The 27,564-nt window shown below is 41.6% G+C and overlaps 2 protein-coding genes across 7 annotated transcripts in view; both read right to left on the bottom strand.

Moving 5' to 3' along the window:
* LOC116053785 (collagen alpha-3(IX) chain-like) overlaps positions 1-166 on the bottom strand; it is a 12,183-nt gene extending 12,017 nt beyond the window's left edge. Inside the window, exon 1 of the mRNA XM_031304967.2 lies at positions 1-166. This exon is cut by the window's left edge and continues 106 nt beyond it. The gene's annotated coding sequence lies outside the window, so the exon portion shown is untranslated.
* Positions 167-1,913: 1,747 nt separating this feature from the next.
* Positions 1,914-25,769, bottom strand: rif1 (replication timing regulatory factor 1). 6 transcript variants are annotated; one of them, XM_031304863.2, is made up of 37 exons: positions 25,550-25,769; positions 25,001-25,049; positions 24,342-24,478; positions 24,137-24,215; positions 23,937-24,033; positions 23,699-23,829; positions 23,505-23,599; positions 22,540-22,729; positions 21,870-21,962; positions 21,400-21,538; positions 21,121-21,272; positions 20,174-20,285; positions 19,856-20,041; positions 18,959-19,069; positions 17,818-17,880; positions 17,070-17,173; positions 16,468-16,554; positions 16,304-16,377; positions 15,594-15,774; positions 14,996-15,103; positions 14,701-14,850; positions 14,223-14,322; positions 13,845-14,134; positions 13,564-13,766; positions 12,568-12,661; positions 12,345-12,476; positions 11,184-11,326; positions 10,985-11,074; positions 10,840-10,894; positions 7,315-9,830; positions 6,501-7,197; positions 6,284-6,412; positions 6,077-6,163; positions 4,344-4,462; positions 4,082-4,232; positions 3,824-3,947; positions 1,914-2,867 (listed from the first exon to the last, which is right to left on the bottom strand). In XM_031304863.2, exons 3-37 carry the CDS (start codon positions 24,455-24,457, stop codon positions 2,578-2,580), a joined length of 7,488 nt encoding a protein of 2,495 aa, XP_031160723.1. In that variant the 5' UTR covers positions 24,458-24,478; positions 25,001-25,049; positions 25,550-25,769; the 3' UTR covers positions 1,914-2,577. The 6 variants fall into 6 exon arrangements, with proteins under 6 accessions (XP_031160723.1, XP_031160645.1, XP_031160582.1 ...); XM_031304785.2 differs by having other exon boundaries at positions 6,501-7,119; positions 7,159-9,830; XM_031304722.2 differs by having other exon boundaries at positions 6,501-9,830; positions 17,070-17,170.
* Positions 25,770-27,564: the final 1,795 nt, after the last annotated feature.

Genomic DNA, 27,564 nt, shown 5'->3' on the forward strand with positions numbered 1-27,564 from the left:
GCTCAATCTGCTAAGCTTGCATGCTGAGTCCGACTTTATCTCAATAAACTGTGGAAATGCAACGCAGCCCCTGGCAGCGCTCGGCAGAAATAATCAGATAATTACTAACACACCGAGCCAAAGAGAAGCCTGCTCCTCAGGCCTGCACTGGAGCGGATGGAGCAGTAAAAGGAGCCAGTGGCACCTTCTGTCAGATTGTATTATATTATCATTAGTTCTTTCCTTTTACATTCTAGGCTTTTAGCCAAGTTCCTCACGGCGATCTCACAGTTTAATGTAATTCTATAAAACTTACTGATGCTCTGATTCAGAGAGACCTTACAGTGAGGTCAACAGGAGACAAATGCATTATATATACATGTGAATACATGCTGTACTAAAAACACACAAAAAAAAACACAAAAAATAAAATAAAAAAATATATATATATCTTTCTTGAAGCTGCACTTTCATATTGCTTTTTGTAGTTTTAATGTACTTGCACTTACTACTTGTTGACTGGAGTTTGCACCTTCAGGGTTGAAAGCACTTAATTGGAAGTCGCTTTGGATAAAAGCGTCAGCTAAATGACATGTAATGACATGTAATTTCAAAATACTGAACAGTAACAGAGTTATATAATTGAAACAATGTATTGTACTGTAAATTACTGAGTGTTGTGTCACTGCACAGATAATGTCCCGTAGTTCAGTGTTTTCCTTAACCAGGAGTCAGCCACCTTTACTATCAAAAGAGCCATTTTTGGTCATGAAAAAGAGCCGCAATAATTAAGGTACAACCCTAGTCTAAACTGATAGGTCTAAATGAACAATGTTGTATCCATTTGTATGGCCCTGTCTTTGCAGAGAGATGCATGCCTTGATTTTTTTTTAACTATCTCAGTTTCGTTTTTGAAGTCTAAGAATAGATGATTTAAATTCTATAATCTATTTGGTTACACTACATGACACTGTCATGAACGTGTCATAAAACATTATAAACAAGTCAAACGTTTATGACATAAGTGTCATTCGGTTTTTATGGTTAGGGTTACAGTTAGGGTTAGGGTTCACGTGTCATGACAGTGTCATGTCACTCTTATGTAGATACCTTCAAGTAAAGTGTTACCATCTATTTAACAGATTATGTATATTGAAATGTTATTTCAATTGAGAATGTAAGAATCACTTTAGATCTACAACAATAATAAACACTAAAGAGTATAATTCTTTTGTCAAAGCCACAGGAAATCACAGGAGAGGGGCTAAAGAGCCACAGGTTGCAGACCCCTGCCCTACACCATAAAACCAACCCACAAGGGGGAGACCTTGTGCCATCAGTTGCCATTTGTGGCACTGTGTAGTGAAGGCCAATAAGAAACCGTTACAAAGCGGTTTCTCCAGCAGACAGTTCGGACAATCAGGTTACTCTAATATTCTAACCCGATTATGGAAACCAGATTCCTCATGTCAGACAAATCAAGTAGAGATCTTTTAAAATTAGTTTTTATGTGAAATATCTGTCCACTGCAGATCAACAAGGAAACACTGCAGGAAAACACAAAGAGAGAATGTGATACTTCTAATATTTTGTCCCCCATCAGTTACATAGAAATCATATAAGGGATTGCCCTTGGGCATCATCAATTTAGACTATAGCAGCCTTTCAATAGTATTTTAAAACAATAGTTTAAAACATCTGAAACGTTTGAGCTCTATCAACTGTCACTGCCAAATGATCAGCTTGTCTTTATAAAGTCATTTAAGTATATGTTGGTACATCAATGTCCAGATTTCACCCAAATCATCACACAAATCTATTTTTTCTAATGTATCCCTCCCCAAAACTTGGTGCATGGGTTGTCACCTCATGTGCAACAATGAATCTTTGCTCCTGTTAATGTATGCATGTCAAACAAAATGGAATTGAACTTAAAACATAAGTTCTGTCTTTTATTTAAGCATTTAAAACCACAAATAAAGACTGAAGTGCAGACTACCATCTACAGTATGCTTCATGACTTTAAAAATGCACTGAAACAGAAGTGACAGAAAAGGTTTACAAACTAAGAAAACGTACAAAATATACAAGAGTACTGATAAGTTGAATTGTAAACAGCCTAAAAATAGGCACATAAAGGATGTAAATGCCATGACAGAAAGCATATGTACAACATATTGGAACAGCGTGTGTAGAGAAATAATATTTGTCTTCAGTACAAAGTCTTTAGATACCATCCACGTAGAGACTACAACTGTTAAAAATCGCTTTCTTCTTTTGACACAGCTTAGAAAGTGTGACTGTGCTTCCCTTTGAGTGTTTCTTTAAAATCATATAAACTATCCAACAGCTTAAGCTACAAATGGAAAAAAAGTGCTGCTAGTATTTATTAAAAAAAAACACTAAGCAAAGAAAAAAAAAAAAACTAAGGTGAGACAAGGCCAAGGCATTCTGAGTTAAAACCATATAATCTGTTGATTTAAGATGTCTAGGATAGAAGATAATGTTATCCTTTGTTGCAGATTCCTCTTGAATAGTTCTGTCTTTTTATGTGCCATTTCAACAGCTATGCATCCGTCTGATCCAGCTGAAGTCTCTTCAGGGTTTGCCGTCGGTCTGGCAGAGGCGTGTCTGCAGCTCAACAACCAAGCGCCTCATCATGCCTCCTAACTGATCGTGGATCTGAACAAGCTGCCGTGGGGAGCAGCGGCTGAGTTCAACATGAGTCATCCTGTCGGTCAGGGCCTCCACGTCTGACAGCAGCTCTTCAGGGTGCAGCTGCCCTCCAGGTCTCTGTTCTCCGGCCGGTGTGTCAGGGGTCTGATTCCCGAGGCCGTCTAGCTCCGGCCTCCCAGCTGCAAGAACGGGCTCGTCCACCAGCGCTGTTGCTGCAAATAGACAGATGACGTTGTTTAGAAACATAAGTACAGACCGAATCGCCGTGATGACGCGCTAACACAAACATCACTGTGTTTCCCAACCGGACAGACACAAACGGCAGTACATTTCAGTTGCAGAGATATGTGAAATTGGCAAACTTGTTTATTTTTGTTGTCATTTTCAGCATTAACTGTAACATTTAAAGATATACAGTTAAACGCGGAGGTGCGACCTATCTGATGTTTCTGCTGGGCTTATGTTCTGTCCTGTGTCGCTCTGCTAGCGTCTTTGATAAACCAAATCTAGCGTTACTAAGAACAACATCTCACAAACGCTCGGACTGACTGCTAGTTTGGGTGGTGTCATTTTCTTTGGTCAGTGGCCCAACAGGTAAATTAGGTTTTCAGTGTAACGTTAGTGACAATGTTGACATATGAAAGCATCAAACACGCATTTTAGATGAATGAGATTTAGAGTATATCCAGTCGTTCCTGTTTTCTCAGCGCCGTTAGATTGTATGTACGGGATGCAGGAGTTTTCTACCTGGAAGTTATTGTGGAACAAACATTGTGATCGGGTCTATTCTATAAGTTCGACATTTTGAGAAATACGTATTGGTGGAGAGTTAGATAAGAGGACCAATACCACTTTTATGTCTATACAGGAAATATAAAGTACAGAATGGAGACGGTCAGCTTAGCATAAAGTTTGGAAACTGTTGCGCCCTCTGAACAGAGCAGGGTCAACTGTTACCAGTCTTCATGCTAAGCTAAGCTGACTGGCTGGTTGCTGGCTGTAGCGTCATACATAACATACAGATGTGAGTGTGGTATTGGTCTTCTCATCCAGTTATCTGCAAGAGAGCAAATAAGCTTCCCAAAATGTCAAACTATTCCAACAAATTCATGGGTGAAATGTAGATTTATTATAAAATCCCAGTGGCACCAAACCAGTTTTTACACACCTAGTGTCTCTCCTGAGGTCTTATCCTCCTCATCCAGGTTTTGAGGAGCACTGGTCTCCAGTTCAGAGGTTGTCATCTCCATTTCATCCAAACTCTTCAACTCATCGCCACCTCGTCCTTTACGCTGAAAGAGAATTGTTCAGATGTCAAATACAAGAACAATTTCACGATTATATGTTTCTGCAAAATTGATATTGCATATTTGTGTTTGTGCTGCGTGATCTCAATGCTGTTGCAGCCCTCTATCCCCTGGCGTACCTGTTGTTCATAGTTTTTAAGTGCCTTTTTGACATTTGAGATCTTGGGGGAGCGAATTGGCAAAGTCTTGATTTCACTGGGAGTGAGAGCACTGAGGTCTCCGACAGTTTTGATGTTTCTGGCTCGAACAAGCTGCCCAAAACCACGAGACCTATGAGGAGAACCGAGAGCAGTAACAAATAAATGCACCTCATAAGACAAAAGATAAATACTTCACCCAATACGAAACATTTTCCTTTGATCAACCCTGTTCTGTACTCACCACATGTTGGAGGATATCTGAGGCAGCACGGCTTCTACAGGTGTGGAGCAGCCAACCAGGGCCGGGTAGATACAGTCTTTGGAGACTGGAGGCCGCTGCTCTTGGCTCATTTCGGAAATCTGGGGAGAAAAAAAGGTTGCATCTACCATTAGGACTAAAAGCCTAACTGTGAACAAAAAGCTGCACCAATCAATATTTGTAAATAAAAACTGAATCAAACGAAAATGTGTATGGTGAAGAGTTGTTTGCATTAATGCACCCACAGAGAACTCTATGAAGCCACCCACTCACCATACTGGGTTTACAGCACATTAAAGTTGCAATCAAGTAGTGATAAACCGATGTTAACGACCGGCCGATATATCGGGCCGATATTTGCGTTTTTATGTGTTTCGGCATCGGCCGATATGCGGCTGCAGCGTTCGCCGGTAGTTTTTTCCCGGCATTATTTACAGACAGGCGTTCACAGGCAGCTCTGTGTTGCTGGAGACACGCTGCAGTTCACGTGCAGACTGTGCCCCTCCCCCACTAGCACCATGGCAGTCTTAAATTACAAAACAAGCACTTCATTTCAGTGGCTACTTTTCAGGTTTATTGTTTTCTTAAATTATTCAAATGTGTTGACAAAGGACATTTTGTCTGATTATATCGGTCTTAAAATATGTCAGCAAGCAATGCATCATCAAGGCTGTGTTGTAGATGTTGATGAAAGCCTTTTACTCTTGCACAGTTAACCATATGCAGACCCATCCATATGATGCACATTGCACACATAATTTGGGTGATATTAATGTAAGATGATTGCAGAAGTGACACTGATCTGTGTTTTTATTTTTTTTTTAAAGAAATGGCAGAGCAGATTCCGAAAACAAATCCAGTGTGGCAGGGTTTACATCTTTATGATGTAAATTGAAGGAGCAAAAGCAGTATCGGCTCCAAATATCGGCTCAAGAAAATCGGCAGCCCGTATCGATCATTGGCTAAGGCTAATGAAAAGAAAAGAAAAAATAAAATAAAAAATAATTCGGTATCGGCACTAAAAAAATCCATATTGGTCGATCCCTACAATCAAGTTGATTCAAGTTGCGTTGAGGGTAGGCACCAGGTTTTGACAAGGAATAAGAATGTGTGCTATGCTAAGAATGGTAATCATCGCATGTTGATGTTTAGCTGCTATAATGTTAACCATCAACACAAAGCACAACTGAGGCTGGTGGGGGTGTAATTAGTTCCACTGGTATTTGGTCATAAACCAAAGTATTGGACAAACAAAAAGGTTTAAACTGTTGATGGAAGGATAACCGGATGAAAGACCGTCACCAAAGTCATTGGGTTCATCCTTTAGAATGGCTGTACAAAAATTCATCCCCACCACTAGCATGGCTACTAACCCAGTGACACCACCTGCCCGGCACATTAGTGATCAGCTGGTAAAAAAAAAAAAAAAAAATGCAAAAACATGCAGCAGCTTAAGAGCCAGATATTTCCCTCAGACGTTGGTAGAAGCCAAAGCGAAGCTACAAGGAGAGTGAGTACTGGACTTGTGGAGAGAAACTCCACAATGAATGTAAATGCTGCGTCGTGTTTCCTGGATGTGTAAAAAGGCCATTCTTTGGGTGTTCTTTGCTAACGCGTTAACCAGGACTGTGTCCGTCAGCTTGGCGTCTTCTGCCCTTAAGTAAACGCCCCCCAAAGAAAATGGTGACAATAATGAATGTTACAGTTTTGCATACCAGGCATTTCTTGGAGCTCTTGTAACCTGGACTGTGCAGATTTCTGGGACTCAGGATCAGCAGACCCTTTGTTGGAGTAGTGACGTACTAGAATAGGGAGCAGAAGGGCGTCATGTTACAGCAAAGCAGATTATTTGCTAAAGAAAAGGTTTGGTTCGTGTGAATGAGAAACAAGGCAATGAAGAACAATGCTGGCCTCATTCATACCTTAGGCTGTGGTATGGCGCTAACTTTGGATCTTCTGGGGGAGCTGGTTCTGATAGCAGGGCTGCGACGATCGATGTCATCTGCCAATTCCTGATGTTGGATTGGATCAGCAAAAGACACACGCCTGGACTGCAAAGTTGAAATAAAGATTATTATTATGGTGGAACCTATGTATTTGAGATGCATTTTGACATTTTACAAGTGCTTTGTCACATACTTTGACAAGATTTGAGGGACTCTCCTCTTCTAGTTGTCTCTTCAGGCCCTTCTTAAGAATACTGGTCGATGGGGAGGCTGAAGGAGACCAGGTTCCTCGGTTCCTGCCACTGCTGGGGCTTTGGCCGCCTTCTGCCCCCATTAAAGCCTCCAGGTCTTTCTGCTTCGCTGGAGAATCCAGGAAAACATCGTTGTTTGTCGATTCTGATAACGCTGAAGCGTTGCAAACACCATCCGGTGCAGCATCCAAATTTGCGACTACGTCGTTCTCAGTGTTGGCGGTCTGAGTTTCCTCTTCATCCTGACACTCCACAATCTGAGTGTTGCGGTCTTTATCGCTCTCCTGTAGAGGTGTGATGTCCTCACCGGCACTAGTCTCTGTGGGCTGGTTTGTTGATTCGCCTTGTTCGTTGGAGGCAGACTGTTTCTCCTCCTTTGAAAAAGGATCAATGACATCTGGACACTCCATCTGGTTCTGTCCCAAAGTGGTACTGTGAATGTCTTCAGCTGTATCCTCCACTGGAACAACTGGGTGTTCTTGGTTTGAATTTAAATCATCTTGTTTTTCTGTAACATTGTCAACCGGCTCAGACGCTTCTACATCATTCTCCTGTGAAGACCCTGAGACCTGGAGTTTCTCTACATTCTCCTGTGAAGACTCTGAGGCCTGGAGTTTCTCTACGTTCTCCTGTGAAGACCCTGAGACCTGGAGTTTCTCTACGTTCTCCTGTGAAGACCCTGAGACCTGGAGTTTCTCTACATTCTCCTGTGAAGACCCTGAGGCCTGGAGTTTCTCTACATTCTCCTGTGAAGACTCTGAGGACTGCAGTTTCTCGGTTGGCTCATCAGGGGGCGCCACTGTGTCCACAGCAGATAACACAGACACAGGGTCACAGGGCAACTCTTGCCGAGTTGGTTCTGTACTGATCGCAACTGATTCAATCATTTCAGCGGACGGCATGTCCTTAGTGTCAGCTTCCTGTGAGGAAGCATTATCAATGTTCGATTCCTTTTGCGTTTGCTCGTTGTGAGGTGACACACTCAGCGATTCGCTATTCTTTGTGTTGTCAGTTTCAGTTTTCTCTACAACAGCATCAACCGTCACCTTCATTGGTGATTCTGCATTACTTTGCTCCTCAACGTTGTGTGTAACCTGAAGTAATTCAGAACACTGCGAATCTTGAGATTCCTGTGAATCCTCTAAATCAGTTTTAGCTTCTATGCTTTGTGAATCACTTACTATAACTATATCGTTATTAATTTTGTTACCGGATTCAAGGGTGAGAGGACTTGGAAGAGATGCTCGAGGTTTTCTTCCTCTCTTTTTGGGCATTGGGGGACTTTCTTTGGCCTCCAAGGATTCAGACTCTGAAGACTCTTTACTGGCTAACACCTGAGAAGATCTTCTTCGTGGGTATTTGCCCCTGCCTCGGGAAGAATTTATTGATCCTGCAGTATCTAATGACTGAGAACTCTCTGGGGTTGAGCTAGGACTTGACTTTGACTGCTCCTCTTGTACCTTGCTCCTTCTGGTCCTACCTCCAATGCTGGCCTCTGACTGACCGACAGCTGACAATGCTAGCTGAGAGTTGGACCTAGTCTGCCTTTCTAATGAATTCTTATTTTCACTTTTATCTTCAGACTCCACAGCCTTGCTTCTTCTGGATCTACGCCGAGACTGGCTGTCAGAGGACGAGGGTGTGATCCCTTGAGAGTCCTCTTGACTCAGGTTGTCATCTGTGATTTCACTTGTTTTGAGTTTGTCTTTTACCTCAGAGTCATTCACCAACTTGTTTGTGGTGCTTGTTCTATCTTGGGATTTGTCATTAGTTGGAGAAGTGACTATCTGAGAATCTCTCTTTTCCTTGTTGGTCTTTTCTATAAGTTCTTGGGATTGGTCATCAATTTGAGGAGTGTAAGTAGTAACAATTTGAGAATCTTTCCTTGGCTTATCACCATCTTTTTCAGTCTGTTCTACAATGTCAAACTCTTGGGATTTGCCACCAGTTTGAGGGGAAGGAGTGATCATTTGAGAATCTTTCTTTGGCTTATCAGCATCCTTTTCTGCCATTTCTACAATCTTAAGCTCATGTGTGTCAGTTTGGAGGGACTCTTCTTTTTCAGGCAAAACCTTTTTCTTCATTCCACCCTCCTCCTTGATTACCAAAGATGCTTTGCTCTGCCGTCTTTGTCTACCCTGTGACTGGCTTTCAAAATCAGACTGCGAGTCAGTTTGGCTGGACTCATGCTCTCTGGTGCATCTCCTTTTGGGTTCAGGTTTATCAAGGAAGTTCTCAGAATTTCTGAACAGTTTGATCTTCTTGTGTGCTCTACCCTGAGAGTTGGTTTGGCTTGACTCACTCTTGTCCTTCTGGGCCCTCGTTCGTAATCTGTCTCTGCCACTGTCCTCTTCAGCAGCCTGCTTACCTCTTGTGTTCGGTCTGTTTTGCGTTGAGCTCGGCTTTGGAGAATCACTTTTGGATTCCTCTCCAGAACGTCTCCTTTTCAACGGCGTGTATTTCTCTTCCCGTTCCTCAGGGTCCTCTCCAGGCAGCAGAGGTCGGACCCTGTAGCGTCCAGACCGTCTGGGTTCGCCTGGAGAAGTCCCAGAAGATTGAGAATCATCCAGAGTCGGTCCAGATTCCTCGTCCTGGCTTGAGGGTTTCATTTGCTCTGATAAGGAAGCCATTTGTGTACCCTCTTTGTCCTCCACTTCAGTCTGGGTGTCCGGGATAACGTCTTCGTCCTCTGTTGGGTCACTGGGCAGTCTCTCAATCAGCCTTACTGGCCCGCTTTTTGTCACGGAGTCTTTTGGCCTTACAGGGGACTCAAGGGCATCGTTCACAGGACACTGTGAGTCCGTTTTTCCTGTCCTTGAGGACTGGGAATCCTGAGAATTAGGACCAGTCGATGTCAGGGAGGCCTGAGAGGAAGAATTCTTGTTGGTCTTGGAGCATTCTTGGCTATTGGAGGTCTTTATGAGACGAGTAAATGTGGACACACTGCTGGGACTGGCAGGTTTTCCCTCAGCATACTTCTCCAGGGTGATAAAGGACTGACGGCGACTGTTGGGTTTCTGGGGAGTCCCTGATACCAAATCTGAAGAACCAGAGATGTTAGGACTTGTGCCTTCTTTAGACTGCATGTCCAAGTATTCTGCTTTATCATCACTCTTGACATCATCCTCTATAGAAACATCTGCTGACTCAGGGATCATCTCTTCCGGTTTGTGGGTTTCTGGCATGTTCTCTACTGCTTTTGGGCTGGTATAGTCTTGAGTGTCTTCTATTAGAATTTCAGTGTCCTCTTTTTCCACATCTTCCTGAGGAACCTGAAAGAAACCAAATACAAGTAAGTATATCGGTCTGCAAGTGTGAATATGTAGAAAATCAGACATGTACTGATGTGAATGTTTCATTGCTCCAAAAAAATTGGAGAAAAAAAGTCATTTGAAATAAGAATATTCTGAGTCTTTCCCTAAACCTTAACAGTAACCTTATTTCAAATCTGTGTGAGAAAGGGAACACCATAAAAGATAATGTGCTAAAGCTTTAATATGTTTAAGAAGTGCATGTACTGATTAAAATAATTCCAAAGCAAAACAATAACGTTCGGGATTCATTGTTTTTATGCACTATGGGAGCTACTGTGATTCATTATAAAATTGTGCAACCTAACAACAACAACCCCTCTGATCAGAATGCCTCCTGGATGCCTCATGGGGAGGTATCCAGGGCAAGTCCAACTGTGAGGAGAGTCTGGGGCAGAACCAGAACATACTGTAGAGATTTCACATCTGGCCTGGGACAGCTCAAGATCCCCCAGGAAGAGCTGGAGGGTGTGTTTGGGGAGAAAGACATGTAGACTTTGCCGGCTGCCACCCAACACAAGTAAGCACTGGAAATTGATAGATGGATGATCTGATTTCTGCCTTTTTTTTTTTTTTTTTTTTTTTTTTTTAAAGTATGTTGCCATTTTCTGGATTTTGATATGCAAGCTGGGATAAAGCAAGTCTACTGTTTATTTTTTTTGACTAAGTCAACGAATGTGCGACTTCAAGTGTGCAGACTGATGCACAATCCTAATACTGTCTTAATTAATGCTCCAAATGATTTCTGTAGTAACAGTGTTAAATTCATTAATGGTCAAAACTGAGATCCAAAATACACATGGGCTGTGTCGGTGTTGCAAGTAATGCAAAGTAACAATGTACAAAGAGTTTTTGTTTTGTTCATTCTCACTTTAGCAGAATGAAAAACAGGACAAAAACAGCCCCCAGTAGTGTTTCCTGGCAGTGTAGATTTTTGTTTTTCCAATGATTGGGATGTGGGTTTCATTACCTTGCCAGGAGCCTCTTTGGTACCCTTGTCAGCTTGTTCAGTTGCCAGTTTGTCCCTGTGGGAAAAAACATGGTTTATTACGTGACTGCTGTGTTTGTATGAGAGGGATTTATCTTGATTCTGTTAGCAGATGCTCTGAACTTACAAAGAGTCTTCTTGGCTCTGTGTGTACTGAGTGAAAGCTGTTGTATCCAGAGAAGCATCAAGGTTGTTGTACATGGCAGGTATGTCAACCCTGTGCACCAAAGAAAACATTAGCTCTACACAAGACTAACAACGTGGACACTTAAATTGTATTTTATAAACGCCACTGATGGACAAACGGTGAAGAGGACAAATCTGACCTTTTAGTCCTCTTCACCTCCTTCTGGTGCTCCGTCAGAACTCGCTCCTTCGTCTCAGGAGGAATGAAGACAAAGTCGATGGAGGCCTCTTCCTCTAAAACTCCTCTGCAGGGAGGCTTGGGAGAGCCAAAGTCCAGCTTTGTCTGTTGAAAGGAACACAATTGTGCAATGTTGGGATGACGAGCACTAAAAAAGACCAAGTCTCAGCACAATAACTTGCCTCACATGGTCACAAAATGTTTTCTCTTCTTACAGAATGGGAGACTTCTCATTTTTCCAAAATCTACATCTTACATTTTGCTTTTTTAGTGTAAAAAATATATTTCTACCTCCAATACATTCCTAAAAATATTTTGTCTTTGTAATGATCTGATCTTGATATATCTGTTTCTATCACAGACCATCAGGATACAATATAATGAGCAACATTATTTAGTAGAACAACCGATGAAATCACAGAAAACACGTTCGAAGATGGCACGTTAAATAATCTAAATACATACTGTTAGAATAATTACATTATCAGAGGATAGACGGAACCACTGAAGAGATATTAAAGTTAATTTAACTCGAGAACCCAACGAGGAGGCAGTCTCCGCACTACGGAATAGTACAGACAATGACCTGATGAAAAAATCTCAAGTAGCTTATTTATTTGTCAAATACAATCATGATACAAGAGTTGGTGTCGTCAGTTGTTATCTGGTAAGAGACGATGACGTCTACTTCATCTAGTCAGGGAGCACCTGTTCCTTCCTCAGCATCTCACTGTGCTCCAGCAAGGACAAGACAGTGGTTCCCAGGTTATCTTGTGAGTTCAAGTAGTGTATTCAGTATATTATTCTTCTATGCAAACAGTTTAATAATACCAAGAGATAAAGTATGTAAATCAAAATTTCTCTAACACATACATGATAGGATGACCAATCAACCCATCTCACAGTATGCACGCATGTTAACTTGTGGAAGTATTTAGGGCATTTTTTAGGTTAGTAGATATGTTTTGTCTTCTTGAGAGTACAGTAGACTTGGCAGGATATATGTGGGGGAGAAAGATGCAACAAAAGCCTCAAACTTGAAACCGAGACACTGCTTTCACATGTCAGCACCTTAAACAGCTAGGCCACTTGGTTACCTGGTGTGGTTAGAGTCTGAACTTACAGAAACAGGTTTAGAGGTTTTCCCAGAGCTCCTGTCCTTCATCTCAGCAGCCTTTCCCAGCAGTGAGTCCCTCTTCCCCACAGATGAAACTGGCATCCCACTGAGATTGGTCTCCAACTGGGAACTCTCACTCTTCAGACAAACAAGATCAGCCACAAATAACAATAAGAACAGAGAGCGCAATATAGCTGAAATTACAACACTAAAGGTACAAGCAACTCACTGAATACGGTCCACTGAGGTCATCAGAAACTCCAACAACCTCAAAGCCAGGAAGGATGATCGGGGTCTTCTGCTTCACTTGGCTCAATATTGGTCTGTGTAAGGAAATTGGCAACATTGATAAGATTGGGCCACTCGGATGGATCCAATTACTTCCATTTGTTCCTGTCCTAAAACAAACTTTTCTATTGTTGCATTACTGTTGTAGCAAATTCTTTTTTTTTTTTTTTTTTATTTAAACATACTTCTTTAAATCATGATTTCTTTTGAAAACCAAAAAAAGGTTTTTAATTTTGTCTGTTTATTCAAACCAAAAAAAACTGCCATAACCTTAGGGTTGGGCAATGTATCAATATTATATCGACATCGCTATGAGGCTAGATATCTTCGTCTTAAATTTTGGATATCGTGATATGACACAAGTGTTGCCTTTTCCTGGTTTTCAAGGCTGCATTACAGTAAGGTGATGTATTTTTCTGAACTTACCAGACTTACTAGCCGTTTTATTATTTGCCTTTACCCACTTTATCATTGTATCCACATTATTGGTGATTACATTTAAAAACTCTCATTGTGTTAATATTTTGTGAAAGCACCAATAGTCAACCCTACAATATCGCCGCAATATCCGCATTGATGTATATAGTCAAAAATACCGTGATATATTTGATTTTCTCCATATCACCCACCCACCCATAACCTCCAGATAAAGATTAATTGTTGGAACAATTTTCCTGATGATGGCACAGTTGCACACACCATAACTTTTATATGTACCATATTTTGATAGCTTAATGTGAGGATGAATGATTTTAAAATTTAAAAGCAGAAAAACACCTTAAATTAAATGTCCCATGATAAAAATGATGAGACAAAGATCCAATCTGTTTTGCATATTTTCTTAAATGTTGATCTCTATCCAAATCAATTCAAATGTGGCCTTTTCCTCCGAGTCAAAATGGGACTACAGCATTAAATGTGACCTGAAGATGTTCACCTGATCTCATCGGGGTACGTGAGAGTGACCGAGTTGCCGAAAGTGGAGTTCCAGAACTGAGCGACTGAGGTGCGGAGATGCTTGTTCTTGTGAGGAAACGACACACAAAGCAAAGGAGAAAGTAGAGCCAGGAGTTCGTCGTTGTACGGCAAAGTAGAGCGGGTCTGAAGGCAGCCGAGAATCTCACAGAGAAGCTTCTCCAACTGAAAAAAAAAGACCGTTATTACTTCAAATGGTTAAAAGTATGTTCAAAAACTGTAACCATTCAACAAAGATCCCACCTTTCCCAGAAGCTGCGAGAAGAATTTGGGCGGCTCACTGGCTGCTTGTTTGTAGAAGAGGGTGAGAGGTTGAATCAGAGAACGCAGAGCTTCTTTGACAGTGTTGGCAAGAGAGAGGTTGGTGAAGAGAGCAGACAGGATGGAGACCAGGGCCAGTCCTGTGGCGTCAGAGGAAGCCTCTGGGCCCTCCAGATAAACCTCTAGACACTGTACCAGCAGGGACTGGAAGGTGGACAGATTCCCCAGAACCTTATTCCTCTTTTTCATCCAGTTTACTGGAGTATGAGGAGCTGGAAGAAACACAGAGTGAATACAGATTAAATTCTCCATTTAATCCAAGTGTGAAGACTGAAATAAGGTTAGCTTGAGTTTTCTTACACTTCAGCTTCTGCTGAAATTGTGGCGTGTACGGCGAGAAGTCCACACACTCAACGATGACTTGGAGGATGCTTGCAACGGCATGCAATGTTGAAGGAACCTGCAGAGATCAGACAGCATCAATATGTCAAACCAGGGTTGTTTAAAAACCAAATATTTTAACCACTTTTAACACTTTTTTTTTTTAGAATAATTTCTTTGAGAAATCAAAAGGCTTTTTAATTTTGGCTTTTGTTTAGTTAAACCAAAGAAAGAACCATAACCTCCAGATGAAGATTTATTTGTGGGATCAATTTTCCTGATAATGGCAAATTAGCAACCACCATCATTTATGTGTTATTATTTTGAAAACCCTTTAATGAATGGACTTTTTCTAGCTGGTGGTAGTCGTACAAAACATAATCTTTGTTTAGATGTTACATATCATCACGGTCATCCTTGCTTTAACGTGATGGCAGTTTTCCTCTCCTCTACTCACCATTAGGGCATCTTTGTCTATTGCAGCCGCCATCTTTGCACAGAGCTCCTCGCAGCAGATGTTCTCCTCAGCTGTGACCACCAGCGCAGAGCAGCGGGCGAACACTTTGTACAGTTTGGACCACGAAGACAGCATCGACTTCTGGGGCGCCTGGACAAAATACAGGGGTCAGAATCGGGCCCTTTGGTTGAAATGAAAACAGGATTTTCAACCATGGGTTTTTTTTTTTTTTAAATGGCAAACAGTGGTTAAAAGTATGATGGTCATGTAGGCAAGATAAAAAAGATTAAGAGACCTGCTGTAGTGGTGTGCCATTTAGTAGGTGTGTGATGGGGAACAACAAGGCAGAGTGCATGGCACTGAAGTTGTGCTCCAGAGCGTCACCTTGGTTGACTTCATTTGACTGCAAAAAAAAGAAAGAAAAAAAAAAAGACAAAAGTAGTGATTTAAAATGTTAAGTTCATTGAGTGCACACATCACTCTGCAGTTAGCAGCTTTCCCTATGATCACAGACCTCATGTTAATGAAGTCACAGCTTGTGTAAAACTGTAAACATGTGGGCTGGGAAGAAAACTCCTGAACTGATAAAAATTTCAATAATTGCTGCTCGGTGGTAAAACTTTCAGGGATCAGTTGTTGCTCATGCGTCGTTTCGCAAATACTGATCCATTAACAAAATGCCTTGATTGACCATTAAACCAAACTTGACCATCAACTTGAGCAAGACTAAAATCCAAACTAAACCTTAAGATGTATAAATTAAGATTTTGACCTCCACTTCCTGCCGACACAGTCAAGCTAACTTTCAGAGCACTCCCCTACTAGGAACATGTTAAATATAGCCACATAATGACAACGACACGGCTCGTCAACCCCTTTGATTCTCTGCCTACCTGTGTGATGGTGTCGGTAAGGGGGCTGACCATCACGCTCCACATCCTCCACAGCTGCTCCTTGTTCTGCACGGACCCAGCGCTGCGTCTGATGGCACCCAGCACCGCCTCCCCAAACGCCAGAGGGGAAGTGGGACCTGACAGACCGCAGCCCACCAGCGTTTGAAGGCACTGAAAAAACCTGCAGACGGAAAGCCATCAAGCAACACTCTTATGGGATGTGACGTAATATCTACAGAGTTTGCAACACATTCATGGACCCAAATAACTCCAATGCACAAAATATATTAATTTTTTTTATATAGCTTAAAGATGTATTAAGTAAGTTTCTTTTTTTTGGGCTAGGAGAATACCCAATTGTTTAAATCAATATAACAAAAAAAACAGACATGTATTGGTGGAGTAACTCAAACTAATCCTGCAGTTTACATTTGCAGTGCCAGAGGGCTCCATCCTCTCTGACAAAACTACCACAAATCAATCATGTTTTAGTACTGTATATTAAATATTACTCAATTATTCCTAAAAAAACAAACAAAAAAAACAACAGTCATGACATCCAAAAGTGCTTGCCCATTTAGCTTCTGCGCTAAATTATGACAATCAGGTTTCAGTCCTGAGGGAGATAACTGATTAAATACCTGGGAAATTTGCTTTGGTGTAGAGAGAGCACAGAGTAAACTGCTGTAAATAAATGACATTAGACCCACCTCTCGTCCTCTATGTAGGCTGAGAGCATGTTGCTGTTGTAGAGGAGAAGAATGAGGAACAGAGCTGGCGTTCCCTGAGGAATGGATTACAAATTCTCTTTATGAGCATTCCCATGACTACTGAACATGAATATGTGCTTAACAGAGGAGAAAGAATCGCTCACATTCAGCACATCCATCTTGCCCACTTGATAGGAGGCCGAGCCAAGAACTCTCTGGGGAATACCTTTCACCGTGGCCTCAAACAGAATCTGGAGGTAAAAGATTCAACAGTTAAAATCCTAAGTCTTAAGTAGGTCCATGAAAACATCAAAGAAAATATGAAAATTAAATTGAGGTGCGATAGATGGTGATGTTACAGTCTGTGCCGCATGCCTCTCAAGGAAATCTGTTTATTATTGTACAGTTATGTTAGTTACAGTACACCACCAGAAAAGACACCTACTGATATAAATGGATTGCATGGAAATTATTTTTTTGATTATTGTTATTACTGGCGCAAAATACAGTCAAAATCCCTCTGACACAGTGTATCACAGATCACACAGATCGTCTCTGATATATCGGCCTGTTTTACACTCTTTGACCAACAGGTGGTAGTGTGAGAAATGATGAACCCTTTTGTGAACCAATTTGCTGGAAAGCTTCAATGCTTCATGAGGCTTTATCTCGCCATCACTAGCGATATATACTGGAATGACTAATTGTGTTCTGTGTGTAACTACAGTGAGCGATGAGACTTGAAGGTTTTGGATCTCTGTCTTACCAGGACTTTGTCAGCAGGCAGAGCTTCTGAGGTGACGATGCTCTGCAGCGCCTGAAGCATCAGTGTCAGAACTTCACTACCCTGACGATCCTTCTTACTGCCTACTGAGAGCCAGGGACAAAATTCATCTCAGAAACTCATCAGCAGAATGACTAATGCAAACAAAAACCTGGTCTTTTCTTGAGAGAAGGAAATGTGTCTAATTTAAGAGAAGAGAGTCATCATTGGGGACGGACCCCTCAGTGTTTTTTTTCTCTCTTCACCGCAGTCCAGACCACGAGGATCTGACCGCTCCGACTTAAACTGATGTGACAGTGGGAGTGGGTTGGGCAGGAGACGAGGTCGAGGTCTCACTGGTCCTCCTCCCAAATGACAGAGCCCAGACCCAATCAGGGTGCTCTATGTGGAGCTTTGAGGTGGGAACCACAAGTTTAAGATCCCCACAAGCTGAGCAGCAGCCACAATGACAGTTGAAATGGTTCTCTAGTAAGACAATAACAAAGCAGTGGGAATGCCATAGACCAATGTTATTTTTCCATTTACTCCAAAGCTGGAATTTGCAAGTAATCAAAGTTTATCTTGTCAGTTCTACAACCGAACATGTATTATTGTGGTAATAAAAAGCCACAAGGCATGTCAAAAATAAACAAATAAAAGCCCTGCAAATGTCTTTAGCACACAGAAAGCTCTTTTGTAGTTCTCCACATATCAGAGTGTACTAAAGATGACTTAACATCCAAGTACTTACCAGACTCTATAGTTAGGTTGACAAACCGGACAAGACTCGTCCATATGACAGCCAAAAGAGAATCTGTAGGAGAAGAGATGGAACGTTAATATGTTACATGCACTCCAGACAAAAGTCTCTCGCAGAGGAGTCTCTCGCAGGTCCTTTGTTCTAGACGTCCTACTACAATAAATGCTCAGGGGAGGCGTCGCGACACCACACTTCAGTCGTGTCACAAAAGTGGAGCCGCAGCATTACACCGCGGTCAAGTAGCGGGTTCGTAACTTGGTCATAAACAGCCGAGTCTCTGGAGAGAAATTGCTGAATTTGGTCGTCTTTCCAGTTAGACATTTTCATTACCGTCTTTCCATGATGGCCGTTCTTCTTCGTTTGTTTTCCTCCGAATTTGCGCCAGCCGCATGATAGAAACTTCATCAACACGGCCATTTGCTCGCTGTGAATTTCTCTGAACAACGAGCGGCTCTATTCACACATTCGCTCAATCGACATTATACAGATTTTGTACTAAAAAGCTGGCTGAGTAAAGTAAAGTCGGTTTAATGTCCGGTCCAATTGATTCAGATTTGCGTTCTCACACAGAGCTCCTCTGGGTGATGTCTAGATAAATTCAGGGTTGCAGTGCATGTGTGAAAGGGGCTTAGTCGCGCACATACACAATCTTAAAAACCACTTCGTACTAACTGATATTTTATTGTCCCACTGGTACCTTAAAACAACACTGCAGCTCCCTGCGTTGTTTTAACAGTCCCGCTAAGAAATTAAGTTGCTACAGAAAGCCAACAACAACCAGGTTACGAAAGTGCACGTAAAAGCACTTTTTGATTCTTTTAAATCCGCCAACTTGCTACCAACACTATCCCTCTTCATTATATATTTTTTAATTAGATTAATATAAATTGTCAAGAAAAGCAGTTTCCATATTTGTGAACTTGAGCATTTACACAAGAATGGCCTCCTACAGTTTATATGGAGTTCTTGACAATAAAACTCACTTAAATCAACGTTCTGCCAAATGCTGACAGGAGGAGGAGGAGGAGGTGGTGGAGAGGGTATTCCATTAACTGTTCAGAAACTACACGATTGAAAAAAGGATTGGTGGTGAATTTCAATCAACTCAGTCCAGTAGAGCTGTGGCGTTTACCTGGAGCGTCTTTGCCGATGTTGGTGAATCCATCTCTGACGTTCGAGGTGAGCACAGCAGCGTGTTTAGTGAAAGCGGAAGCGCCGGAAAGGAGTGGGTGGTTCAAGGGCTCTGGAAAGAAAAGAGAACGTGGCTTTATATGTTGCAATTAAACATTTCATTTTTAATTTCATTTTTTGATTCACCTACCCAACACATACACATTATGAAAAGGTAGGAACAGCTGAAGGTAGCACGATTAGACTGAATTTCCATTTGTTTTCACATTGTTTGTTGGTCAATTAATAGAAAGTTGGCGTTTCTCCCGCCCATTTAATTTGCAGTCGACACAAATGCTGAAGTGGTGATTGCTAGGAAAATATTGTTGGTGTGTTCTAACTACCGATAAGCAGAACAGCGTGAAACCAAAAGCAGAATGTTAAATTGCACTGCCTGCGTGCTCTTACAAACATATTGGGGACCCACTGTATTCTAGTCATGGCACTACTAGTGGTCAAAAACTTCACAAGGTACAAAACAACCCTTCAGTTAAAAGCTCAAGTACACAAGAGCAACATATAAAGAAGCGAGAAGTTCACGATCACCATGTTCCAGAGCAGATCGGTGCCAATGTATGAATGGGTGTTATGCCATCATGAAAGTAGTAGTAGGCCCCCCCCAAAAAAAAATAAAAAAGTCTTTGGATCTACACCATTTACGTGGATGCCATTTTCCTATTCAAAACGGCGATTTTCACCGAAAAGCGACTAGTTTGCAGGTATGATAGTTGTATCCAAATCAGATGGCCAGAGACTTGACTTTGACTCGAGCTCAAAAGACTTGAGATTCAACTTTGACTTCCAAAAAATGACTTTTGAACATCTCTGGTAGTAGGTAATGTGCAGCTCCGATTCTTACCAAGACTGAGGGTGAGTTTTTTCTTTGCTGCTGTGGCAAGAACCTCTGGTCCCAGAAAATAGTGAAGCAACATCTCCAGGCCCAGCAGCTGGATGGAGGGGAAGGTGGAGGGGATCTGGACGCTGGAGTTCAAGCTCATCCGAGACGTATTGGCAGGGCTGTTGAAGCTGTTCAAGACTGAAGTGTCTGCAATAGGAAAGGGGGTTAAAAATATACAATGTCCTTGTTGATTCTGGTTCAGTCTTTGTGTAAGATGGTCTAGAGCATCATAGACTGTAGGGGATTGAGAGGCCAGTGTAAACGGATGTGTAAACGTACTAGTCTTTGGTGTGCCAGGTGCGACAGCACCGTTTTGACCGACAGCTCTAGAAGGGGTGCTTGGAACTGAGGAGTCGGATCCAATAGTGCACTGTAGCAGAGGAACAGAAACCTGGAGAGAGACAAATACTATTTACTCGCAACAGTGTTTTACTCAGGATGACACAAGTTAGTACATCATATCTAATGTTTCATATACCTTCATATCAAAAAGAGGCAGCTGCCATGAGGCTTAATGGGAGACCTTTTAAAAAATAGACGTAAGCCTTATGCAACAGTTATTTTGTATGCATATATTTGTTTTTGTATGTTTATTTCATATTAAGTTTAATATGTATGTTTGTTTGTTTGTTTATGTATGCACCATTCACAAAGGCAAATTCCACATAAGTGTAACTTATTGTGGCAATAAACCCCTTTCTGATTCCAATATAAAATCGAGTGCATGACACTGAGAGACTCCACCCCATGGTGACAGGGGACAGTAGCTCCTTCAGAGTGTATAATTCCTTCATATTTTTTTTTTTTTTTAAATCAGCACTACAGATACTGGACATAATGTGGGATCTACATCTTGTTTTCACTGGTGCAGACTGGACGGGACAGGTGATGAGGTATTACAGTAGTCTGCTTCTCTTCATAGTCGTCCGATTCATCTACCAACCATTGTAGAGCTGGCTCAGATTTGCCTTGGACCAGCTCATAGTTATGCTGTTATAGTTTTAGACCCCCGGGGGACTTCCTTTGACACACTGATCTCCTCTCTTTCCATCTGTGTGCACTCATGTTCCAGAAATGCTAGCTGCTAACGAAATTGTTGGGCGTTTGTAAATTGTAGAGTGTGGTCTAGACCTACTCTATCTGAAAAGTGTCTTGAGATAACTCTTTTTATGATTTGATACTATAAATACAATTGAACTGAGAGAGAAAAGAGGGGCATGTCTAACCTGATCAAAAATGGGTGACAGGTTGGGACCGAGTTGGACCACCAGGTACCACCAGACCTCCACCTTGGTGAGCATCAGGGCCTCCGTCCTGACATTGATGGATGCGAGCGGCTGCATCAGGAGCTTCACACGTTTGGCACTGCATAGGATGGCTTCAGGATTGACACGTAAGACATTAAAACTCAGCCACAGAGACCGTGCAAAGCTAAATCGAAGAGCTCAAAAACAGGATTAGTCTGAGAAGTAAAAAAAAATTGGGACCAGAGAGTCAAGGCTCACCTGGATTGAGGGCAAAGTTATCTATGAGGCTCTTCCAGGCAATGAAGGCGATCTTCTTGATGGTGGGAGAAGAGCTGCGGAAACCAAGTTCCTCCAGATGCAGCAGAGAGTTGATGAAGGGACCTCCTCTGTGCAGCAACTGTGTAGGAAATATGTTTCAATATGTCGGAGAACTGTCAGACTTATGTTCATTTTAAGAATGTTCTCTCAACTAGCACTGAAACGATTAATTGATTGGTGGATTGACAGAAATAAATCTGCAACTATTTTGCTAACCAAGGAGCTACTAAAACTGGAACTACAAAGTGTTTCTGATGCTCTATAAAGTTTATAGAGAGTTTAGTGTGCCTCACTGTAAATTCACATTCCTTTATGGACATTCAGGATTTGTAGAAAGACCTGTTCTTTGGTCATACATTCATGTGCCAGTATCTCAGAGACAGACCATGGAGACATATGCACATTTTTACCTTCCCGAGCAGTTTCACAAATAAGGGCCAGAGCTTCAGGACGTTGGTTTCATTCTTGGACATGAAAAGTTTCTGGAGCTCTGGGATCAGTTTCTGTGAAGACAAAATGAGGCACGCCAGCAGAGTTACTTACACTGCTCAGTTCCTTTTCCCTCTTCGCAGGCGTTCAATACGTGGAAGCCTGGCTAAGTGAAGCATGCACCTTGACTATTGATATATCCTAATTAATATAAACAATTTGAAAATCAAACTAACTATACAAGATCCGCTGTAGTAATTGATTATTCAGTTGGAGTCCTTTTATCTGAAAAAAAATCTGATTCCAGCTTCTTAAATGTGAATATGTTCTAGTTTCTTCACTCCTCTGACAGTAAACTGAACATCTTTGAGTTGTGGACAAACATTTGAGCCCATCTTGGGCGTTGGAAAGCACTGATCGACATTTTTCCCTATTTTCTTTTCGTAGACCAAACTAATCCATTATTAGAGAAAATAAGCGACATATTAAAATAATAATTGTTAGTTGAAGCCCCAATCTGCTGTTGTGTAAATATTGGGGATGAATGTTTTCAGACATTTGGTGCAGTGCATTTAGTTACATCCCCCAAAGTACAAACAGTAACACACAGAAACTACTGAAGCCCTGTTAATGACACAGAGAGACACTCACTGAGGACATCATTGGCTCGATGATACCAGCCACCTCCATCTGTTTTTCCAGGAGAAGAGGCATGCCCAACTCCATGGCTGCCGCGGCCCGTAGTCGCACCTTGGAGGCCGAGTGGACCACCAGCGGGATGACGAGCTTCGCCCACCGCAGCGCTCCTTCACCCATCTGGGCCGGCGCTTGCTCCAGCATCCTGTAAACACCAGGACAAATTAGAACCAACTCTCGTAATCACAATCAATGTTCCAGTATTCATAACACTATACACATGTAATAGTATTTTTCTACTACTCAATGTCATATGTGAACATTCCTGTAACGTGCATGGTCAAATAGAAGAATGCTCCGTAACCAATAACAATGTAGAACCATCATCCACAATGGATCTGATTCATGTCCCGTTTGCAAATATAAATATTCCCATCCAGTAAAGCATTAATATCAGTCCTTCCAGAAAAATGCGGAGTTTTTTTGTGATTGTTGCGGGCAAAAATCCTTGATTATTCGGCATGTTTTCTTAAAAAATGCGATGGAATATATGTGCAATTTATGCGATGAAACTGCGGGAACTTGCAAAAACTGCGGTTTTTCATCATGGCTTCATCGCGGGGTTAGCAGCTTTTGGATGATGTTCACGTCGCGTAATTACATCACTTCATAACGTTCCCATGGCAACAGGGGAAAATGGCTGCTCTTGTGTGAAGTAAACGCAAAATTTTTTCAACTTTCTGCTAAGATACATGTGACTTTTTTTGCAACGAAAATGCGGGGATTATGAAATCATGCAAGCCGGGGATTATGAAATCATGCAACGGAAATCTGCAATTTATGCGCCGAAAGTGCGGCGTGTTTCAAAATTGCGGCCCCCGCATAAATATGTGGACTTTGGCTGATTATGCAATTGAATTATGCGATCGCATAATCGCGTTTTTCTGGAGGGACTGGAATAGGATTTGTTGTTCATTTACCTGATGACGACGTTTAAGGCCTCATGCTCCATCACCACAGACTGGATGTCCTCTCTGCTACACACACTCTCCAGTGTTCCCAGTATAGACGACACCTGAGTGAGTGAAGCAACATGGATCAATACAGCAGCGTTGTGACACCTTTCACTCTTAAAAAAATATCTCCCTGGATTTAAACCTCTGCTGATGCTCACCTTTTTGCCAACCACATCTGGAGGAAAGCTCTGTTTGGAAATGACCCATAATGCTCTGGTGCATGTGTTTTTATCTGCCGACTTCACCACCTGGGAGCAAAGTGCTGATAGTATTTCTGATGCAAAGGTTTCTGGAAAACAAGAAAAAGAGAGCCTTACCCTCTGCTGCAATTGCATTACCATAGAATTCACATGTGAAAAAATAATGACGTATAATAAAATATGTAAATTTATGTACCAGGCACTCCAGAGACAACGCGAGAATGGTACAAACAAAACCCTAAAGCTTGCAGGGCAGCTTGGCTCAGCTCTGCATTCGGACTGGTGATGTGAACCTGGAAATAACAGGAGGTAAGAACAGAATTAGGCATCACAGATATCAAGAACTTTAATATGGGAGATTTCGAGGTTCTCCAACTTTTTATGTGCAAGACTCACCAAGATGGCTTTACCCAAACGAGAAAAGTGCTTTTCAACTGCAGGGAGAAACTGCTGGCCTTCCTCTCCACTGAGCCGACTGGAAAGGAAAAACTATTATTATTTTCTAACAAACAAATTCCAGTTGTAACTGAGGCAACACTCTGACGCAACACATGCTCCGACATATCCAGAGGACGGTCAAAGACGAGCACAGGGATCGTACTTGGCAATGGTGAGGTAGGCGTCCGTCTGCTCAGACTGTCCAGCAGTGCTGTCCTCCAGAGACTCCAGCAAGGGGAGAAGGCTGGAACTGCTCGGAGGCTCCGCCGACGCCATCATTATTACTCCCCTCCTCGAGGCCTTTACAAAACTGAGAGAAACACACAGAGAGCGAGTGAGAGTTAGTAGTCTTTGGGCACAAGTGGGTCAAGATTTATAAAAATAAAAACTATGGTATCAGAATCAGATTTATTGCCCAAAGTAAGAATTTGCCTAGGTGCGTTTGGTGCATACAATAAACGGGAACAAACAATAGAGCAAAGTACTGCAACAGTCAAGAACAAATATAGATTAGAAATATTACAATAAATATAAAAAAAGACGAGCTATGAAAGACCAAGCATGTACGATAAAACTGCTTTTGAAAGGAAAAGAAGGCTGTACGGTTTTGTGCAGGGTGTGCAAAAATATGAATCTGGATCAGATGGTGTATTCCTAATGTAAGAAGAACTGATATATTTGTAAATCATTAAGTGTGTGACCTAGATTTGGTGACATTAATAGTCAGTGGTTTGCATGAGCTTTTTATACACACCATGGCCACACAGAGCTGCCATAATGAAAAGGAATACACAGGCAGGCAGACGGATGCACGTAACTTACCTCAGTGAGATTTAAGTAGAGCTGCGTTCACCCTCCACTGTATCCAGATCTGTAAACATGAGATAAATGAAGAAAAAAAAAGGGTTACGCCTGAACAAATGTGTTGACACGTTTTGAGGATGCTACCAGAGGCCAGCAGTTAAAATAGCAACTTCCTCTCGGACACCCAGAGGAACCAAAACAAGTCTGTCAAGCGTGTCCTGCTGTAAACACTACTGAACACACATCTTACATTTTTAGAAATGGAACTACTCCGGGACCAAGTCGTTGACTGCGTCTTGTAAGACAGCACTAGCAAGCAGCCTGCTAATGTTAACTAGCTTTAACAAGTTAGCTACCTAGCTAGCTAACAGGCTCAATGTTCGAGCCTGTAGCTAGCAAAGTTTCATGCGGGGGAAAGTGGACTAACAGCGGGGTGACACCGCCTCACCTCCCGGCTCACTTGTCCTTCTTTGTTTTGACTTACTGACAAGCAAATAGACAAAGCAAACGAACAAATATTTACACTTTTTTTTTTAAACACAACACACATACACACTCGCAGCTCACCTCGGGAGTTGAGGACGAAACGCAAGAAGCAGAAACGACACAGACACACCATCAAAAACCAGTGAGGCCACCGGTCCAGTTCACTTCGTGGTGTTTGTAACTATGTTCTCCACTTTTTATTTTGTTCAATATTTTTGGCTTCCTTCTTCTCTTGTGTGCTCTTCTTGCCCCGCGAAATTGCTGGCGCCAAACCACCACGCCGACGTACAAAATTACCTTTGACCCCGCATACGTCACATCCGGATCCGCCCCTTTTTATACATAGACATAATATATGTCTGTTTTTATAAGTAAAACAGCAAGCTGCAATACTAAGTCCTTTACAGAATACATAAAACAAGATATCAAACATAAAACATACATTAATAGTAATAGAAATACTCTATTACAAGTAAAATGCAAGTATTCAAAATTGTACATAAGTACTCATTATGCAGAATGGCTCATTTCAGTATAATATATTAGCCTATATTATTATATTATAATTATTGATGTATTATTGTGTCCATCACTTATTGTTGTAGCTGGTAAAGGTGGAGTTTATTTTAAATACTTTATATACTGCTGGGTAGTTTTTGGGTGAATTTCCTTCCAAGGATCAATAAAGTATCACAATCTATAATATTGCATAACAGTTTATTTGTTGATTATATTTTGTATTATTAATCTGCAAAGTACCTAGTAACTCCAGCTGTCAGACAAATGCAATGGAGTGAAAACTATTTGTCTGGAAGTGAAGTATGAAGTATCAGAAAATGACAATACTTAAGCAGGTACTGTACCTAAAAATTGTACAGTACTTGAGTAAATGTAAATCTCCACCATTGAGTGCAGATACAGTGAAGTATGTGATGTGATTTAATAGCCACAAAATGATGAAGGGCCAAAGGCAGCAGCAGGTGGTTGACACTGAATAAGGTAAGATTTGAATTCTTTTCCATCTATTTGGTGATTGTGACTAAAAGTAGATAATTATTATTTTGTTGATTCATCTGATAATCATTTGGTCTACTAGTACAGTGCACGTTGAAAATGTGCCTGTGCAGTAACGGGGCCGATTGCTCGGCCTGTGGTATTGCTGCTTGTAAAATTTTCCAGAACCAAATTGTACCCCAAAATAACTTACAGAAGGACCCCAAAGCTCTTAACATGCTGTATAGCCTACTGTCTTACAGTGTACTAAATGCTTGCTCTTGGGGGAATTACTGGAATTGTTGGGTCTTTGTAAATTGTAGTGTGGTCTAGACCTACTCTATCTGTAGAGGGTCTTGAGATAACTCATGTTATGATTTGATACTATAAAAACAATTGAATTGAATTACTTCTACATCAGAGGAAGACATTGACAGTGTAGCCTACTATTATATTTACCTGACAGAGAACGTTGCAGATTCAGAATTTAATCACAAAATATCACAATGAAAATGTGGAGTAACCAGACATTAGCGTCATGGACTCATGGCAGTGCGCTATACCCACCTGGCCCGTTATGAGAGCTAATCAGCACATATCTGCATTAATCAACCACCAGAACCGGACCGAGTAGTGTGTGTGTGTGTGTGTGTGTGTGTGTGTGTGTGTGTGTGTGTGTGTGTGTGTGTGTGTGGATGGCAATGCAAATAAACATTTTTAGTGTTGTCTTTTTTGTCAACGATATTGCATGTTGATATCGCCACAGTCAGCGTGTAATGACGCCAGTGTTGTGTTCTCTCGTGTTAGTCACTGGGTACACAGGAAACCAAGTGTGAAGTAGATTTGATGAAGGGGATCATGAGATATTTCAAAGGCAGACCACCCACACACACAGACACAGACACACACACACACACACACACACACACACACACACACATACAGAGGCCTCCCGCTTTATTAGATTGTCAGAAAATTGTGATGAGAGGTTCTTAAATCTTGTTTAGTCTGAGCAACAGTCTAAAATCTAAAGTTATTTAGTTTACAGTGATATAAAACTAAAGAAAAAGAAGCAAATCCTCACAGTTGAGAAACTGCATTAG

Source organism: Sander lucioperca, chromosome 8, assembly GCF_008315115.2.
Source record: "Sander lucioperca isolate FBNREF2018 chromosome 8, SLUC_FBN_1.2, whole genome shotgun sequence".
In the NCBI taxonomy this organism is placed as follows: domain Eukaryota; kingdom Metazoa; phylum Chordata; class Actinopteri; order Perciformes; family Percidae; genus Sander; species Sander lucioperca.

Coding starts and splice junctions, on each gene's coding strand:
- rif1 (XM_031304593.2), bottom strand. CDS start 24,457: ATGATGGCGTCGGCGGAGCCTCCGAGCAGTTCCAGCCTTCTCCCCTTG. Junction 14,851..14,995: donor ATGGCACACCACTACAGCAG/GTCTCTTAATCT, acceptor TATTTTGTCCAG/GCGCCCCAGAAGTCGATGCT. Junction 2,868..3,823: donor GACCTCAGGAGAGACACTAG/GTGTGTAAAAAC, acceptor GTCTATTTGCAG/CAACAGCGCTGGTGGACGAG.